This window comes from Cajanus cajan, chromosome 2, assembly GCF_000230855.2.
Source record: "Cajanus cajan strain Asha chromosome 2, NIPB_CcT2T_4, whole genome shotgun sequence".
Taxonomy (NCBI): domain Eukaryota; kingdom Viridiplantae; phylum Streptophyta; class Magnoliopsida; order Fabales; family Fabaceae; genus Cajanus; species Cajanus cajan.
Window position 1 is genome coordinate 79,547,254 of NC_138518.1, and position 18,803 is coordinate 79,566,056.

The 18,803-nt window shown below is 31.7% G+C and overlaps 1 protein-coding gene across 3 annotated transcripts; it reads left to right on the forward strand.

The window, feature by feature from the left end:
- Positions 1–12,049: 12,049 nt before the first annotated feature.
- On the forward strand, positions 12,050–17,782 carry LOC109816352 (pentatricopeptide repeat-containing protein At4g39620, chloroplastic). Of its 3 annotated transcripts, none has more exons than XM_029274990.2 (6): positions 12,050–12,547; positions 13,077–14,375; positions 15,297–15,474; positions 15,622–15,720; positions 16,419–16,529; positions 16,646–17,782. In XM_029274990.2, exons 1-2 carry the CDS (start codon positions 12,257–12,259, stop codon positions 14,346–14,348), a joined length of 1,563 nt encoding a protein of 520 aa, XP_029130823.1. In that variant the 5' UTR covers positions 12,050–12,256; the 3' UTR covers positions 14,349–14,375; positions 15,297–15,474; positions 15,622–15,720; positions 16,419–16,529; positions 16,646–17,782. The 3 variants fall into 3 exon arrangements, with proteins under 3 accessions (XP_029130823.1, XP_082925372.1, XP_029130822.1); XM_083069246.1 differs by having other exon boundaries at positions 15,307–15,474; XM_029274989.2 differs by having other exon boundaries at positions 13,077–15,474.
- The last annotated feature ends 1,021 nt before the right edge of the window (positions 17,783–18,803 follow it).

The following is an 18,803-nucleotide window of genomic DNA, read 5'->3' on the forward strand; positions in this document are numbered from 1 at the left end:
ATATATATATATATATAAGTTAAGTGAATATTTGTGGCATTAACTTTCCTATCTTATAAGTAAAACTTATAAGATTTGAAATTAAATTTTTATTTAAAAAATTATTATTAGTAAATATAAATATTACACACATATATATTATATATATACTGAGTTTTAATATAATTTCATAATTTTCTTTTTTATAATCAAGTGCAATAGTTTCCATACATGATCAATGGGAAGCTAATTTATGTGCATTTGTTGCTTTTGTTTCTAGTTACAGGTTTTTTTTATGTCTTCTTCATCTTATTAATCTTCATTTTTCTCCACTTCTTCATTGTCCACTATCTTTGTTGGAATTTTTGGTCCATTTTTTATGACAAACCAAAGTTTGAAGTCGATGGATTGTATGAATATTTGCATACGCTCATTTCACTCAGTGTAATTTATGTAATCAAAATATGGTGGCCTCAAAATAGGTTGTCCTTCAGTGACAATTTTCAGATTACTACCTTTAATTAGGTTAGTTTTCAGATTATTGTAACGTAGTAGGTTATTTTAGAAGGCCCAAAAGCCCAGTATGGGTGATTCAGTAGCTCAGAACGGACCGTTCCGAAACTGGAACGGGCCGTTCCAAATTACTGAATTGACCTATAAAATGTAGTTGAGAACGGGCCATTCTGAAGGGAGAACGGACCATTCCAAACCCCAAAACGGGCCGTTCCAGAGGGAGTACGGGCCGTTCTGGATGGAGAACGGGCCATTCTGGTTTCAGAACGGGCCGTTCTGCATGTGATTTTTGTACGTGATGAGGGGGTGTAGAACGGGCCGTTCCGGATTCGGAACAGGCCGTTCTGGCCACTCCTGAACTTCTATAAATAGGGGTTGGGTAGTTGAGGAGAAAATGAGATTTTTAGAGATAAGTTTTAGAGAGAATAACTCTGGGTCTGTGAGCTCCTTTCTCTCCCAAATTTCTCTGTATGATTCCTTTTATCCTATAGATCACTAATGCCTTCTGTCTTTTCTTGAAATTCAGATTAGAAAGCTTGCTTTGGAAGGATTGAAGTTTCGGGTTGAGCTTCGGAAGAGAATTCTACTTCTTCTTAGTTATTGGCTATTTTGAGTCAATCTTCAGGTGAGGAAAACTAGAATGTAGAGGTTGTTTAATTTCAGGAGAGTTAGGGAAGCTTTATGCATGGTGTTCTTTTGTTGAAATAGTTGAGTTGTTGGGTGCTTAAGTTGATTTATGCTGTTTATGTGTAAGTTGACATGATAGATGAATTTTAAATATGTTGTATATTGCTGAAGTTGTTTATAAAGTTGATATTGTAATGACTATAGTTGTTTAATTAAGTTGTTTGCATGTTGTTAAAATTATTAAAGTTGCATAGTTGTATGATTGAATAATAAGTTGTCAAGCTGGCATATAATGCCTATTATTGTATTGTTGTAAGTTGTCTATTGTTGTTAAGATGTCTATTGTTGTAAAGTTGTTAAGATGTCTATCGCTAAAAAGTTGTATGTTGTTTAAGTTATTAAGCTGATTAAGCTATGTTGATGAGTTGTTGATCACTAGGACTAGGGGAGATGTTTTCAAAGTTGCTCATCCCATTGTGTAGATTGAGATAGTTGTGGTGCTCTAAGAGCCCAATTTGTTGAAAAACCCTCATTGGGAAGTTGTCCCTTGGAGTGGACGTTGTGTTGTTCTCCTCTAGGACTTAGTTGATCCCGTGTGTGGGTAAGGTCGAGGCACACGTGTATAAAGAACCACGGTATAGGGGTCAGGCCGAGCTATACCGATTACAACCGACCAGATGTTTATTGTTGTAAACTTGTTATGGTGTCTATTGTTGTAAAGTTGAAAAGTTGGGGACATATGGTGAAGATATATGTTTTATGTTGAGATACATAGTACTAAGGTGATAAGTTAAAAGTTGTTTTAAAGTTGAATCCCTTAGTACTGTGTGGGCGACATGGAAATAGTCGATCCATGTCATGGTTGAATGACCAGTTTGAGTAAGGTATTTAGTTAGAGATGTAGTCTTTGACTAGGTACTAGAGGGTGCGTGGTACTTGGAGGACAATGGGTGGGCTAACTCCACATGTGGATTGGTGATGCTAGCCAAGGCCGTGGTAGGCTCATACCCAAACCCTTCTGTCCTGACAGTAGTATTGGACCTTTGAGTCTAAGTGGTACACCTGAGCAATCGACTATTGTTGTCTATACCTGGTTCTCTTCAGAGTTCTTAACGCTGTTCTATACCTGACCTGATTGAGATAGGTCAAACACTGGATTCGGTAGGGTTTATGCCACCTAGACTGCTCAACCTCAGTTGTTGGAAATCTCCCAGTTGTACATGCGTGACGATGCATTAAATATTAAGTTGTATATTGTTGTTGTTGTTGTATTAAAGTTGTTTCTAAGTTGTATGAATGAGTTGGGTTTTCATGTTGAGCTGTATGGTTGTTTGTGATGATGATTGATATGCATTAATATTTGTCATGAGATAAATTTATTACATGATTATTAATATGATGAAGTGTGTGGTGTTTAGCTTCATGATTGATAGTTGGATGATTGTGTGGTATAGACTATTGTCTGTACTTGTATGATTGATTTTTAAACTCTAGCTTACCCTTCTGTTTCCATGTGGTGGAACTGCGATGATCATACTTGGTATGGGAACAGGTCAGGGCTAGCTTGGAGTTGAGGTGTCCGCTGCGAGACGGGGAGTTTTGATCCTCGTGTTAGAGTTATCATTTTGGATAGCAGTTTTGTCTGTGCTTGACCAGCACTAGAGAATATTATTTTTGGGATGACTGTACATATATGGAGTTTTATTTTATAACCAGAAACTTAATTATTTTCATTTTTATTTGTACATGTATATATGAGTTATCCAGCTTAATATTTCTCTTAATTCCACTAGCAGTAGTGCGATTCCACTAAGTGTAGAGACCATGGCAGGTCGTTACAATTACTACCTTCAATTAGGTTGGTTTTTCAGATTACTACCTCCAATTAGGTCGATTTTTAGATTACTACCTATTAATTTATTATTTTTTGTTTTAAATACCTGACTAATTTTTTTTTCTTCAATTTAGTACCTGACGTTGGTCTCCTCTGTCAAGTGATGACATGGCAGACGGATTGTCACGTCATCACCCAACAGTGTTTGCCACATCATCACCATGTCCACGTGGTAGTCCCTTGGATGACATGGCAGACACTGTTGGGTGATGACGTGGCAGTCCATTTGTCACGTCATCATTTAATAGAGAAAACTAACGTCAGGTACAAAATTGAAGAAAAAAAATTTGTCAGGTAATTTTAACAATTTTTTTTTTAGAAATAGTAATATGAAAATCGAGCTAATTCAAGGTAGTTTAAACATATTTAAGCATTTGTTATTCATTCATTTTGCATTTAAAAGCAATAGAAATAATTTATATTTACTTTTGAAAATGTACACGATGAAGTTTTCAAGAATTGAAAACTCAAGCTAATCAATTATTTTTTAAAGAGAAATCGAAAAGAATTGAACACTCGAGCTAATCAATTTATTTAAGGAGAAATTTTCTCTCATTAAATTCAATTTTCAACAATCAATTTTTTTACTTGGAATTGAATTCCAACATAATGGAAGTCAATTCATTTAAGTGGATATCGTTTCCCTTATTTAGGAATGTCATTTTTCATATAAAAATACGTAGTTAAATTTTTAGGTTAACTTGAAATCGTGTTAACCTATTTGACTTCAGGCTTTTATTTAATTGTTTTATGAGTCAATCAAAGGTAGGATTGGTATTTTTATTATAATTTTATGGTTAAAATGATTTTTTTATATCAATTTTGGAATCCACATAGACAATATGAAAAGTCAATTTACATAATTTTTATGGTTAAAATTATTTTTTATATTAGTTTTAGAATCGACATTAGTGATATAAAAAGTCAATTTACACCTTTTATGTCAGTTAAAAATTCGTCATATTTAGAATTGAAATGTTATCAAATTTAAAATAAGACTTAACCTTTAAATATATATTATTCAAATAAAAAAATCTAAATGGTTGAATTTTGGACAATTCAATATTTAATACTATGGTATAAATATTGTATTCAATCTCAAACAAAAAATAACAAGGATGTATATTGAATTAAGATTTCATAAGATTTTTTTAATATAAAAAAGTTTTGTGGATTTTAGAAGACTTCAGAAGTTTAATGACTATTAAAGTTTTTTCAAAAGATTTTGTAGGAATATAAAGACTTTAAAAAAAATTAAAAAGAGTTTTTTAATTAATATTTTGTAATATGGATATTAATGAATTTGCATCTTAAGAATTTATAAGATTTGAAAGAATTTTATTAAATTTCAAAAGACAACATAGGTTTTTTTTTTAAAAAAATATTAATAAAAAAATAAATGTCAAGGCTTGAATAAAAAATAAAATTAATAAAATTTCTAATCTTTTAATAAACAATTTGATTCTTTGGTGTAAAAAAAAAACGTGATTGTTTTTTGTTTTATGTCCTTTTAAGTGATATTTCTCTACATACAATTCTCTATACATTTGTATTTTTTCATTTATACTATTGAATTTGAACAATCTGTTCAAATTTGTGATATTCGTTAATAGGTAGAATTGTCAAAATATATTTTTAATATAGATTTAAAAATGTAAGATTTTATTATTAAATTAATTGAAAATAAGCATTTGTCAATAGTTTAAAAAATTTAACAATATATAATATTTAATAATTCAGAAATAATTTTAAATATTGAATAATTAAAAATAAATATTGATAAATCATACATCAATATTGATAGATAAAAGTGTAACTAAAACATATTGATAGATTAAAAAAATAAGAGAAAAATAGAGAGAAGAATAAGAAAAAAAATAAGAGATGAAAAAAAAACAGAAAGAGAATATAAGACATAAAAGACATGAGGAGAGAGAGAGAAAATAAGATTAGATAGGAAAGAAAGAGAGGAAAAAAAAGGCTAAGGAGAAGAAAAAAATAGAAGAGGAATAAATGAGACAAAAAAAAAAGTCTTGTAAATTCTCAATGATTTTGGTAAAATTATTAAATAAGTGAATTATATGTAAATTTTATAAAAACGTCTCACAAAATTCATCAATCAAAATATTTCATTAAAATTTCTATATTTTTTAATACCAACAATTTTTGTTAAGTAAAAAAATTATAAATGAAATATTATTAGATTTTAACGTACTCTTAAAAAATTTAATTATCATACTTAAATATCATTAAATTTTAATATATTATTAAAAAAATTAATTATCATAATTGAATCCTTAAAGTCGGTAATGAGTCTTTGAAAAGTCATTAAATAGTCTCAAAGCTCCCCAGTTAATTCCAAAATAGTCCCTAAATTAAGAGCTCCGAAATGAGGCTCAATAAATCTATCATACAGCCCTTCACAGATCTCCCAATTAAATCAGCCCTAAAAAACTCCCAAATTTGTTCCAACGAAGTCATAAAAGAACCCTACAAAACTCCAAACCACAATAATAAACGCCAATTGAGCCCCAATAAAGGCATTAAATAGCCCCTCCAAAGTCCCCAAATTAGTTTCAATAAAGCCCATAAAATGTTCATTGGTTAATTTTAAAATGTTCATCATGCCAGATGTATGTCTTTTGAAATTTTATTTATTTATTTTAATTTTATATTTTTATTTAAGTTTCATATATATTTCATAATATTAATATATTATATAAATAGGAGAAATCATGATCTTTGAAGAAATAGTTTACCTGAAATTTATCATATCAATAATTGCATTAGACGAATCTAGATCAAGAAATACTGATATGAGGATTGATCAAGCGATGAGTTAAAATAACCATGATCTAAGTTTATTAGGATTGATCAAGCAACCAGAGTTAAAATAAATTAAAATAATATAAGATGAAACCATTAAAAAAAAGATCATGACCTAAATTCCAATTGTGTTGATACACAAACTAGTACTCTAGTTTGACAATTCTTAACTATAATAAACTCCGTTTAAAATAGTAAATTTAACACTCAATTATCAAATCTATATTTCAAATCAATGTTATTGACACAAACACAAACAAATGCTAATTGCTACGCAAGCATGTTTTTGTATAATTAATTACTACTTTAATGGCTCTGCCATCATAAAATACTCGTATATCCCCGCAGTTTTTTTTGTTTTTTATATTTATATTTAGGTGCCGGCGTGCCGCAAGAGACAAGTCCAAAGTATCTTTTGCAGGCAGTGTCATTCAACCAAGTAAATAACTATTAATTATGGTACTCTCGTCACTAAGCATCACATATTTTTACCAAAAGGTCACATTATATACATTATCACGAACATTAACAACCACTACAATGATTTTTAGTGACAATAAAAATTATTACAAAATTTTTTATCGATATTTTACACATTAGCCTTTGTATGCAGTATCGTTAAAATATTTATCGACAATTATTCTATATGCTGGTAAAGACCCTTATAATGGTCGAAAAAAATGTATAACTTTTTGTGTTATTTATTATTAGTATTTAAAATTGCCGTTAAAAGTTTAATAAAAGAATTTATAATTCTCTTTAATTATCTTATTTCTAGTTGATGTAGGACTTGTAAGATGAGTACAAATACTCGTTAGTTACCTTATTTTTAATTGATGTGAGATTTAGAAGATGTTCTTTAATTTTTTTAATTATCTTATCTCCTAAATACCAACTTAGAATAGTAAGTTATAGGCCTAACTCAACCTTATAAAACATACTTGTAAGGTGATATTTATCTTTCACTTATATACTCTTCAATTATTTTATTTCTAGTCGATGTGAGACTTAACTTTTTTCTAACAAATAATTGTCGCTAATAATAAATTTTGATGTGATGTAAATATATTTTTAATGACTATTATATAATAATCATTAATATTTTTATTAAATAATAAAATAGAGATAATTAATTTATTACTATTAAATAATTGTCAATAATAGTAAATTTTGTAGTAGTGAACATTCTCCGTAAGATAGAAACTTCGTACCAGCAATTTGAACTCTTCCAAATAGCTAAGATGAGAGGTCAGAGAGATTTGAAGGAAGAAACATGGATTTGAGAGGTCGAGACTTCCAGCTAATACCATTTGGGTCTGGCAGAAGGATCTGTCTAGGAATGCAACTGGCTCTAACTATGGTTCGTCTGATAGTGGCTCAGCTTGTGCATTGTTTTGATTGGAAGCTGCCAAATGACATGTTACCATCTGACTTGGACATGACAGAGGCGTTTGGCCTTGCAATGCCTAAAGCCAATCATTTGCTTGCCATTCCTACCTATTGACTTTTTAATGAAAGGATTAGCAAAAACTGTTTCATAGTATATATTTCACGTTTGATAAGCTTGATTTCAAAAAGACTGATGAAAAATAAAGTGTCAACCATCATTTTATTTATGAACCATGGAAGGGTATACTACTGTGACATTAATTTCTTAAATTAAGAAAATAAAAAATATCTGCAAAACATAATTCATTAATTATATTATTCAAAAGTTCAACAAATAAATTGTGATTTAAATAATAATATTAATACATGGTAGAGATCGAATTAAATGATAATAACTTGTTAAATTTAAGCGCCTGTAAGATGAAATAACTAAAATATTTTTTTTAAGAATTTATTTGAAATTGTTTCAGTTTTATAAACTATCGTGACATTTAAATAAATTTTCAAAGACTAAAATAATATTTTGTTCAAAATTAATAAATTACCCTTCTTCATCCTTGATATTTTATGGTCTTAGGTGAAATACAAAATGTCTTATTCTGCGTTTCTTTCCATATATAAGAGATAGATCCATACATATAAATTTTAAGGAAATGTTTGATAGAAGAAAAATTTTTAATTTTAATTTTAGATCGAAAATATTAGTTTTTCATGATTGACATAATATCTATTTAAAAAACAAGATTTGTAAGAAATATGGTTTTTCAAAATGGTTTTATCCCAAATTTTCACCAAAAAATTCATTTGTTTAAACTTAAAAAAAAAAAGACTAAAATCCTAATTTGGTTCCTTATAATATTAAAAAGTTTTAATTTGGTCTCATTTTAATTTTTGGTTTCAATTTAGTCCTAATTTATTTAAAATACTTCAATGTAAGACTTCCGTCTAAATTTCACAAACAACGTTAAAGATTCGTGAGAATCACGCTCGTGATTCCAAATCACGACCTTGATTCTCATGCTTGATGTTAAATCTTGGTGGGAGAGGGCTTTAATTCAAATCAATTAACATGGTAATATCTAGAGCTGTCAAAACGGGTAACCCGGCCCGGCCCAGCCCGGCCCACCACGGGTTGGTGGGCTAAACGGGTTGGCTCACCTAATTTGAAAAAATCACCTAATTTAAAAAAATGTAATCAAATTTAATGCCTAATCCTGCAAAAATAGTATGCACATAAGCTTTTCTAGAGAAAAGTAAATAAATTCCTACACTAATTACATAATTTGAAGAAAAAATACATAAAATTGAGAACCTATGATGGTCTATGAAGTTTTATTTGGCCCAACCCAATAGCAAAAGTTTTTTTTTTTTTTTATGGGCTGGTGGGTCAGCCCGGCTCACCACGGGTTGAACCCGGGTGAGCCGGGTTGTTAGTGGGCCGGGTTTAAAATTGGCCCACACTGAAATTTGCAAAAATTTTTTAGCCCAACCCGGCTCGAACCCGTGGTGGGCCGAGTTGACTCACCGGGCTGAGCCCATTTTGACAGCTCTAGTAATATCGTGCAACCAAAACCTATGACAGAACAACTAGAAATTTGAGATTCATGATGATGTATGTCAAATGAACCATCAGTAATTTGGTTTCTGAAAAGGAATTGAATAAACAAAAGTGGATTTAAGATGTAGATGTGCAATTGAAATACAACCCCACTTCGACTGCCAGAGAAAATATTTAGTGTCCTACAGATGCATTGTTTTGTCTGCCACATAATACTCTCCGTCTCTACAATTTCTGCTAGGTGACAGTAATACTGATAGATGTAAATGTCAACTGGTATAGTTATTGATTTTTTTATTTCGTTTATGAAATTAAGGTTTCAATTTGGGATAATTTATTGTTATTTGTCATTTAGAATTTTATTCTATTTTGGATTATCTTCTTAGGGTGTTGGGAGTTCAAAGAAACCATTATTGTAAATAGTTGACGTTTTGTATAACTCTTGGTTCCTGTCCTACATCACTAAAGCATTCCTTTATTACCAAAGTGAAAATTGTTTATCTTCTTTAAGATAGTGTTTGTTTCTGCTGATTTACTGTTTACGACGAACGAAAGACGAAGAAAGTGCACGTTTGTTTCTGCTGATTTGCGAGGAAAGAAAGGCGAAGAAAAGCGGGAGAAGCTGCTTTGCCATCCTCGCGCAAAAGCGAAGAAAAGAGATGAAAGCCACGTAAGATTTGAGAAAATACGATAATACCCCTCCCCCAGAGGAGTGGGTATGCGGACCGGTTCGGCCCGTTTAAGTCCCGGTCTGCGAAGTTCGCATTTTTAACGGGCCGGATAAATCCGGTCCGCAAAATAAATGGACTTAAATCTTCAAGTCCGTATCCGGCCCGTGAAGCCCGCGGATAAACGGATAAGTCCGCGGGCCCAATTAAATCTAAATTGTTTAAATGAATATTGACTCAGATTTTAAATTTCTTTTTCTTTATTTAACCTATGAAAACATGAGGAAAAAAACATATAAAATGGTATAAATATACTTCTAATAATAACATCAAACATTGTAAATAACAAATTAAAGTCTTAAATAACAAAGTTTACACATTCTAAATTTCTAATAGAAATATTTAAGTCTCAATGCCTTTAAAATTTAAAGTCCAAGCATACCAACTATTAACCAAATATTAAAGCCTTACTACCTTAAAACTTTAAAAGTCTTAATACACAACCAAACAAATACAAAACATTTGTAAGTCCAAGTACATTAAAGTCTAAATACCTTAAAACATCAAAGTCTTAATTAATATCTTAAAAACAAACATAAAATATTTGTAAGTCCAATTACATCTATCAAATATAATCAAGCATCTTCAATAATAAAATTTGAGTCCACATTTAAACGAGTAATCCGCGGGCTCGCGGATTAAATCCGCAAAATCCGCAGACTAAACGGGCCGGACCTAAAAAGTCTGTATGATTATACGGATTAAAAAAAATGGGTCTGTTATCCGTGAAGTCCGCGGACTTACGGACCGGTCTGCGGACTCAAGTCCATATACCCACCCCTACTTCCCCATGCATGCAGAGACTGTGCCATTATAGGTAAACTTCATTTTTCTTTATGCATGAGGGAGGGTAGGAATGAAGCATAATCGATTATGCATTGCCACATAATCGATTATGGTGGCACATAATCGATTATGGGCCAGCATAATCGATTATGCATGGCACATAATCGATTATGTGCCATATATAATCAATTATGTGGCATATTTTTGCTTCCAGGCGTGCCCAGAACGGGCCGTTCCAAAATTGGAACGGCCCGTTCCAAACTACTAAAACAAGGGTAATTGAGTAGCCTAGAACGGGCCGTTCTCAAACTGAAACGGGCTGTTCCGAAACTGGAACGGGCCGTTCCGAACTAGTAAATTGGCTTAAAAACCCTAGTTGAGAATGAGCCGTTCTAAATTGGCATAAAATGCAACCCCAAATTTGCAATGTTAAAAATTTCTTAATTTTTTAATTGGTAAAAATTAAGTTGTATAATTAACAAATGTATCTTCATTTCATTCTAATTTATGTCAATGATTTATCAATTTTTTTAATTTATTAATTAACTTTCAAAAATTTTATTGTACATTTTTTTATATTAAAAAAATTCTATTATTTAAATATTGACATCAAAAAGTGGAAATATAAAAAAATAAAGTAATACATGTTTATAAAATTAAAATAATAACACTTTCATAAACATTAATAAAATAATACTAGAAAATATAATTATCATAATATATTTTGTTATTATTATTTATTATTATAAATATTATTATTATCATTATTATTAATATTATTATTATTTATTATAATTAGTATCATTATTATTTATTATGATTCTTATTATTTTTCTAATATTTATTATTATTCTTATCATTATTTATTATTTTTTAATAAATTATACCTATTAATATAATTTTATTGTAATTATTATTATTTACAATAAATAATATTATACTCATTTTTAATCCAAGGGTAAAAGTGTAAATTACATATTCATCTATTAAATTTTTATTTTTTATCTATCATTAAATTTAAAGCAAATATTTAAATTAAATTATTTTTAAATTAATATTTTATATTTATTTTTTTAGTTAAAATTTTTATATTTATCTTTTAATTATAATGATTATAAACTTTTTTTAACATAAGGGCAAAATAGTAATCTTACAAAATCATCAATTAAAAATTTATTTTTATCTATCACATCAATCAATTTACTCACAAATTTTTACAAATTTTCTCTACACTTTCCACTCACTTTCCCTTAATCCAAACAACCTCATTTTTCACTCACTTTCCCTTCAAATCTCTCCTTTTCCACTCCCCATTTTTCATCCTCAAATCCAAACAAAGCCTAAAGGATAAATTAGCAAATAGTCAAATCCAGTGTGATCCCACTAAAACCATATGTCTTTCTAAAGTTTATGTTTAGATGAAAGTTCACATTTAAGTATTTTAAATAAATTGAAACTAAATTAAAATAAAAAATGAGGCTAAATTAAAATTTTTTAATATTACAAAGTGAGCCTAAATAAATGTTTTAAAAGTGTTTCTAAACAAAATTATTTAGAAAGATAATAAAAGTTGCTTATTAAAAAAGGTAGAATATTGCTTGTTTTAAAAAAGTTCAGAAATGAAAAATAATTCTCGTTGAAGGTTGCGAATCTAAATTTCTTTACTTAGAATTTTTTTTTTTATTATATAAAAATATTATAATATCTTTATTCTAAAATAGAAAATATATTGTTGAAGTTCATTTATTTCTAAAATATCTCTCTTTCCCTGTTTCTCTTTCTCTCACTCGATCTCTCCTGCTATCCCTTTCCCCCTCTCTTTCCGTCTCTTTCCGTCTCTCTCACTTTCCTTCCTTCTCCTTCCCAGCCCAACCCACGAACAAATTGGTGTGCGTAAATGTAAATTCAATCTGTGTTATCAGTCCCTTCACTGTGTTTCAGTTCCTGTTCGTTCCCATGTCTAGTCTCTGTTCTTGCTCTTCTCCTTCGTTTCCAAGTTACAGTCTTAGTAGCCACCCACGCGCGGGCCCACTGAGCCGAGTTTCATGCGGCCCGAGCCCCAAAAGGAAGAAAACCAGCCACAATTCGGAAGCCCAAGAACTGGTTCGTTTGCTCACGCGCAAGATAAGCGACAAAGAGCCTCTGGTGAAGACGCTGAACAAGTACGTGAAGGTGGTCCGAACCGAGCATTGCTTTTTGCTCTTTGAAGAACTTGGCAAAGAAGACAAGTGGCTGCAATGTCTTGAGGTCCCTTCCCCTTCCCTTTACGAAATGTTATCAATATCTTAACTTTATGAATTTGATGTCTGCTGTAAGAATTTTACTATTGTTATTAATGCACATAGCTTCTGTAATTTAGTTTATACATAAGCTAATTTTAGCTTATTGGGAGCATCATTAGTGTAGGTATTTTATGGGTTGCTCGAAAATAAGCAGAGGGGAAAAGTTCAGTAAATCATATCTAGAAAAAAGATTTAGTAAGGATTGCTTAAAATTTTGCCATTGGAGTTAAAATGTAATAGGTTTCTCATGGATTGGTTAAATGTGATGTGGCAATGTGAAACCCAATAAAGTAAAATAAGATGCATAATTATGCAACTTGCATATTGCATTGTGGATGCTCTGGCAAATTTATTTCATTTTTTACTTCTTTTTTGTTCTTCTACAAGTGTTTCTAGAGAAGTTTATGCAAACATGTCCTAAATTAGTGAACAAGAATGGTAATGTCAATGATTGACTCTGCCTTATTTAGTTGTGAATTTTGTTTGGCGTTCAGGTTTTCAGATGGATGCAAAAACAACGATGGTATATTGCTGATAATGGAATTTACTCAAAGCTGATATCAGTTATGGGAAAGAAAGGGCAAACCAGAATGGCTATGTGGCTTTTCTCTGAGATGCGTAATACTGGTTGTCGTCCTGATACTTCTGTGTACAATGCACTCATCACAGCACACCTTCATTCACGGGACAAAACAAAGGCTTTGGCCAAAGCCATTGGCTACTTTCAGAAGATGAAAGGAATGGAGCGGTGCAATCCCAACATTGTTACATACAACATTCTTCTAAGAGCCTTTGCTCTGGCGAGGAATGTGGAGCAGGTCAATTCTTTGTTTAAGGATCTTGATGAGAGCATTGTTTCGCCGGATATTTACACTTTCAATGGGGTGATGGATGCGTATGGGAAAAATGGGATGATTCGTGAAATGGAAGCGGTGCTTGCGCGAATGAAAAGCAATCAGTGTAAGCCTGATTTGATTACCTTTAACTTGCTGATTGATTCCTATGGGAAGAAGCAGGAGTTTGGTAAGATGGAGCAGGTGTTTAAGAGTTTGTTGCGCTCCAAGGAAAGACCCTCGCTGCCTACATTTAATTCAATGATTTTGAACTATGGGAAGGCGCGGCTTAAGGATAAAGCAGAAAATATTTTCAAGAAGATGACTGACATGGGTTACTCGCCGAGCTTTGTTACCCATGAGAGTCTCATCTATATGTATGGCTTCTGTGATTGTGTCTCCGGGGCTGTACAATTGTTTGATGAGCTGGTTGAGTCAAAAGTTCATATTAAAGTTTCAACTCTTAATGCTATGCTTGATGTTTACTGCATAAATGGTTTACCACAGGAAGCAGATTCACTGTTTGAGAGAGCGAAACACATAAAAATATATCCAGATTCATCAACATATAAACTTCTTTATAAGGCTTACACTAAAGCCAACCAGAAGGAGCTTCTTGATAAATTGCTGAAGCATATGGATAAAGATGGTATCATCCCTAATAAGAGATTCTTCTTGGATGCTTTGGGTGCTGTTGCATCTATACCAGCAAATTCAGAATCTGCTTATGCTACAACTAATTCAAACGCATCAAACTCAGAATCTGCTAATGCTCCAACTAATTCGAACCGAGTAACTTCAGAATCTGCTGATGCTTCAACTAATTCAAAAACAGCTAATTCAGAATCTGCTGATGCAGCCAATGGCTCAAGCAACCCCCAAGATTTTGCTAAGTTGGCAACTCACGTCAAGAATTTTTTGACTCATCTATGACTTGCATACAGGCAGCTAAGTTCACTTGTGAGATATTGTACTATATCTCTTTGCCATCACTTCTCTATCATTCTATTTTACATCTTATTGATTCTTCTGAGGAGCAGAATTTACTTTGGTCATCATATGACATCACTTGACTTTTTATAATTTTCATAATGATGACATTTACTTGAAATTAAATAATTCACTTGACTGACCTTCAAAGTTCAAATTCAGGTTTTTTATTTGGGTTTTAGATGATAAGCTCTGAAAATTTATCCTTTATCATTAATTTAAGCAAGTACCTTTAATAAATTAGGAAGTCACAACAACGAAACCTGGGGCAACTTTAGGCATTTTAAATCTGATGCTGAAAATTGATATCCGCAGGAGTTAGGACAAAAGAAACAAGAATGATAGATGATGTGTGCTTAGTTTCCTTAGCTGTATATAAAATCGATTTTAATGATTTGTTTTAATCCTTATCTTGTAAAGAAATTTATGAAAACAACAGAACATAATTTTATTCTTAACTGTATTTGTTTTTGGTTTCCTTAAGTTGTGTCTGTTCTCCTAAACATGTTTTTTTTAATTGTTTGTTCATTTCAAGTTTGCCACTAAACCCATTTTAATGAAGTTTAATCAACAGACATAGAAATAGAAGATGCTATTGCCTAGGCTTCACATGTTTATGTTAAATACTCAACTAGTTTATCTGAATTTTCAACTGCTTTATTTTACTGGTAATGGTGCAGTACAACACTAAGATGACAATGACTGCCAAAATTATGCTTCTTTGTTAATGCATTTTAAATTTGTAATTGCCTGGAAATTTCTTTTCTACCCCTTACATTAGGAAGAATTTGTTGTGGATGCGTAATCCACTGAATTTCTGGTTCAGTGACCCGTTGGAAAGTACCAAGAGGTATTCATATTTGATTGTCATCTACTGAATTTCTGGTTCAGTGACATGTAGGAAAGTACCAAGAGTTATTCATATTTGATTGTCAGCAACTTGCTGGGACAAAGCTTTTTAGTTTATATGTTCAGAGTCTCACGTTGAATAGCATAAGAATCTTGACGTAGTACTCAAGTCATTGAAAGAAAAAGTGAAAAGAATGGAACGCAAGCTCATGTCACTCAGGTGAGAAAGAACATTCTCCTATCTAATAAACTAGTCTTTTGAATTGGTTTTTCTTCTTGTACATAAGTTCTAATACTGTCTATAAAGGCTTGCAGAACTGAATAAAATACTGATATTGATACTTGGTTCTTTTTATAAACCTTCCAGGTTATTGCTGAATATCTTCAAAACATTGATCCTAAATCAGATGGTGCAAAGAGGGATTGGATTGCTATTTATGATGAGTGTGCCTCTGTTTTATATCAGGTGATGATACTCTGGAATCTTCTTGTTGCATTTTCAGTTACTTGAGATTAATTTAAGAAAATCATGTGTGGCCCACTGGCTCTCCATCATTAATATGTCATTCTTCAGTAGTGAATTCAAATATAGAGATTGCATCAGATCACAACTCTAAAGTTTGAATAGGTTCAGGTGCATGGGATGGGTAAGGAAGCTGACTCTGCTCTTTGAAATTCCCCATGGGAAATAAAGTACCATTAGGTCATGGAAGACTTTTATAACAATTTTAGTAAAGATTTTTGAAGGTTGATTAAGAGGCTCTTTGTTCAAACAGAAAGGAGATTAATGAAAGTGTTACTTGAGTTGTTTTGACAGAAGGGATAAGGTGTGATCAACAATTTTACCTGGTTAGGTGATGGAGTAAAATGGCAAATAGGGAATTTTGTTTTATAGGTGAAATTATAATGCTTCAACAAGAGGCATGCTTGTTGAGAATTTCATATGTCATCAGTTGTTTTATAAAACTTTCAACAGTATTATTGTTTTTCAAGTGTTAGTGCCTAGCCAATGTAATGTATAAAGGGACTTGTTAGCACATTGCCGGTTTGGAGGGGGTGATTTGTGGATCTTGTTCTTGTTTTAGTATGATGTTTGCACATGTTTTCTGCACATCCTCAACTTTATCTGATCCTGTTAATGTAACATGGATTAACAATTTTCAGGAGATTGATTACACCAAGGAAGCTGCTAATGCAGAACTATTTGAAAGTAACTTTAAGAACTTGGATTATGTGAAAGTCCCTACAATCTTCTGGGATTATACTACTCCACAGGTTTAACCATAAGTTCTCGTAGATAAATCATAATATATAGCAGCTATACATCTTTCCTGTTTTTACTTTTGATATCTTTCTTATTTATCTATAATTTAAATATTTTTTCAATGCAGATTCTGACAATGGAGTATGTTCCAGGGATTAAAATAAATAAAATACAAGCTTTAGATCAACTGGGTGTTGACCGCAAAAAGTTAATAGCATCCAAATTTCTTCAAGCAAAGTTACTACTGGCATCTTACCTTACACATCTGTGCATCTCAATAACTGATAATGGCTACCTTATCTTCTACAGGTTAGGACGATATGCTGTTGAGTCTTACTTGGAGCAGATTTTATCACACGGTTTCTTCCATGCTGACCCCGTGCGTTCTTGTTTTGAGAATTGCTGAATCGTTTTTGTGTTGTCTCACTCTTTTGTCCTATTTTGTTTCAAGTGTAAATAAAGAGGAAGGAAATGAAATGAAATAGGACCGAATACCAAATTGGACAAATCTTAGATATAGTAGTACCTTAGGTACTCTCGAGGCTGTTCTCCAAATAGAATTGGAGTTTCACCTTGACAATATACATAATGTATATTATCGAGGTCTACGTTAAATATAAGTGCATATTGTCGAGGTGAAACTCTAATTTTAATTAGAGAACACCACCAATAATACCTATAATACTATAACTAAGTTTTGTCTTACCAAATTTCCAATGTTTGTTTAAGAGGAGACATATGAAGGATGTTTATTGGTTGGTTAAAAAAAAACCCCTCCCCCAGATTGCCATGAAAATGGAGGGAAATGTTTGTTTGAATTTTTTTTTAAAAATATTTCTATAGCAAAAAATAATAAAGGATTTTATGTCAATAAAAAAATAATACAGTTAAAACTTTATTTTTTAATTTAAATTTAACTTTTTTAGCTAAAGGTTTTTTATACAATTTATTTATTTTCACCCACACTTCCACTCTTTCAAACAAGTGAAGAGAAATTTCTTCTTTACTTTCTTTCATATTTGTATTCTTCCAAACAACACATCTTTTCTACTCTACTCTCTCTTTCTCTTTTGATTCCATCCATTGTATATCTGTCCTTATTGCTTTCCTCTCTATTTCACTTCTAATCCAAACTCAACATTAGTGTTTCTTTTGGATTGTCTAGCTGGTAAATAATATTGTGTAGCCGACATGTTATGTTTTCTATTTTTGAATTTACTCATATACTGCAACATTCAAGCGTCGATTGCCTGAGTTACAAGTAGCATGCTGCCTATTTCATATAGATTATAACTTGTTGCCTTGGGTGGGAAAACTCCGTAGGACTTAATCACAGGGGCATTAGAAGTAACTTCCTTCATGTGATGAGAAATAGTGACTGCCAAGCATCCAAAACTGTTAGGGACTCATTATTATACTGCCCTGACATGTTTTTAATCCCCCCCCCCCCCTTTTTCTAGGGAAAAAACTGTGTTAAATGAGGATGCATAAATTTTGATATTGTTAGGCTTACTCGAAAATCATGTGACTCGAAAAAGGGTGTGAAAATTACTCGAAACAAAAGATAAAGGTTAAACACCTACCAAGATTAAATTGAGAGCCTTATTTGTTCACATGTGAATGTGTTCGAATAGAATTAATTAAATTGAACAAAGGAGTGCTCGAAAATTTATCTATTTTCATTAAGGGGTTAAGCTAGAACGCGGTCTCGATAGCAACTCGGGAATGTAATAGTAACTCGAAATTGTAGAGTTGTTATTGAAGGAATCTTAACAGTTAAGGCACACTAAGGTGGTTATTAAGGGTCGAATCGAGTAAAGTTGAAGCGTGAGGCGAACGGTTATGGGAAGTTACAATTTAGAGTCACGTAACAAGCATAGTGGATAGTGGTTATCCCCTAGTGGCGTACATGCATGAAATTAACCGTTCTTGATTGGCTCTATAAATACAGAAGCTACGTACCTTCACGGAGGTCGGAAAAACTCATACTTGAATTAACTTCTGAAGCACTCTCTGCCTACACACATATGGCTTTCGTGCACAAGATCGTTTTTGGGTATGACTAACTCTCGGCCACTTTTCTTTTGCTTTTTAGGAGTAGAATTAGCATAGTTATCTTAGTTATTTCTTTTAATCACGTAGTTATATTGCTTTGATATTGTAACTCTGGAACATTATACAAGTTGAACCATGATTTGTATTGCAAGTATCTCAATTATTCATTCTGTTCATCTTAACATTTATATGTATGGAAATTATTGCTTGTTAATTATTGAGGAATCTTT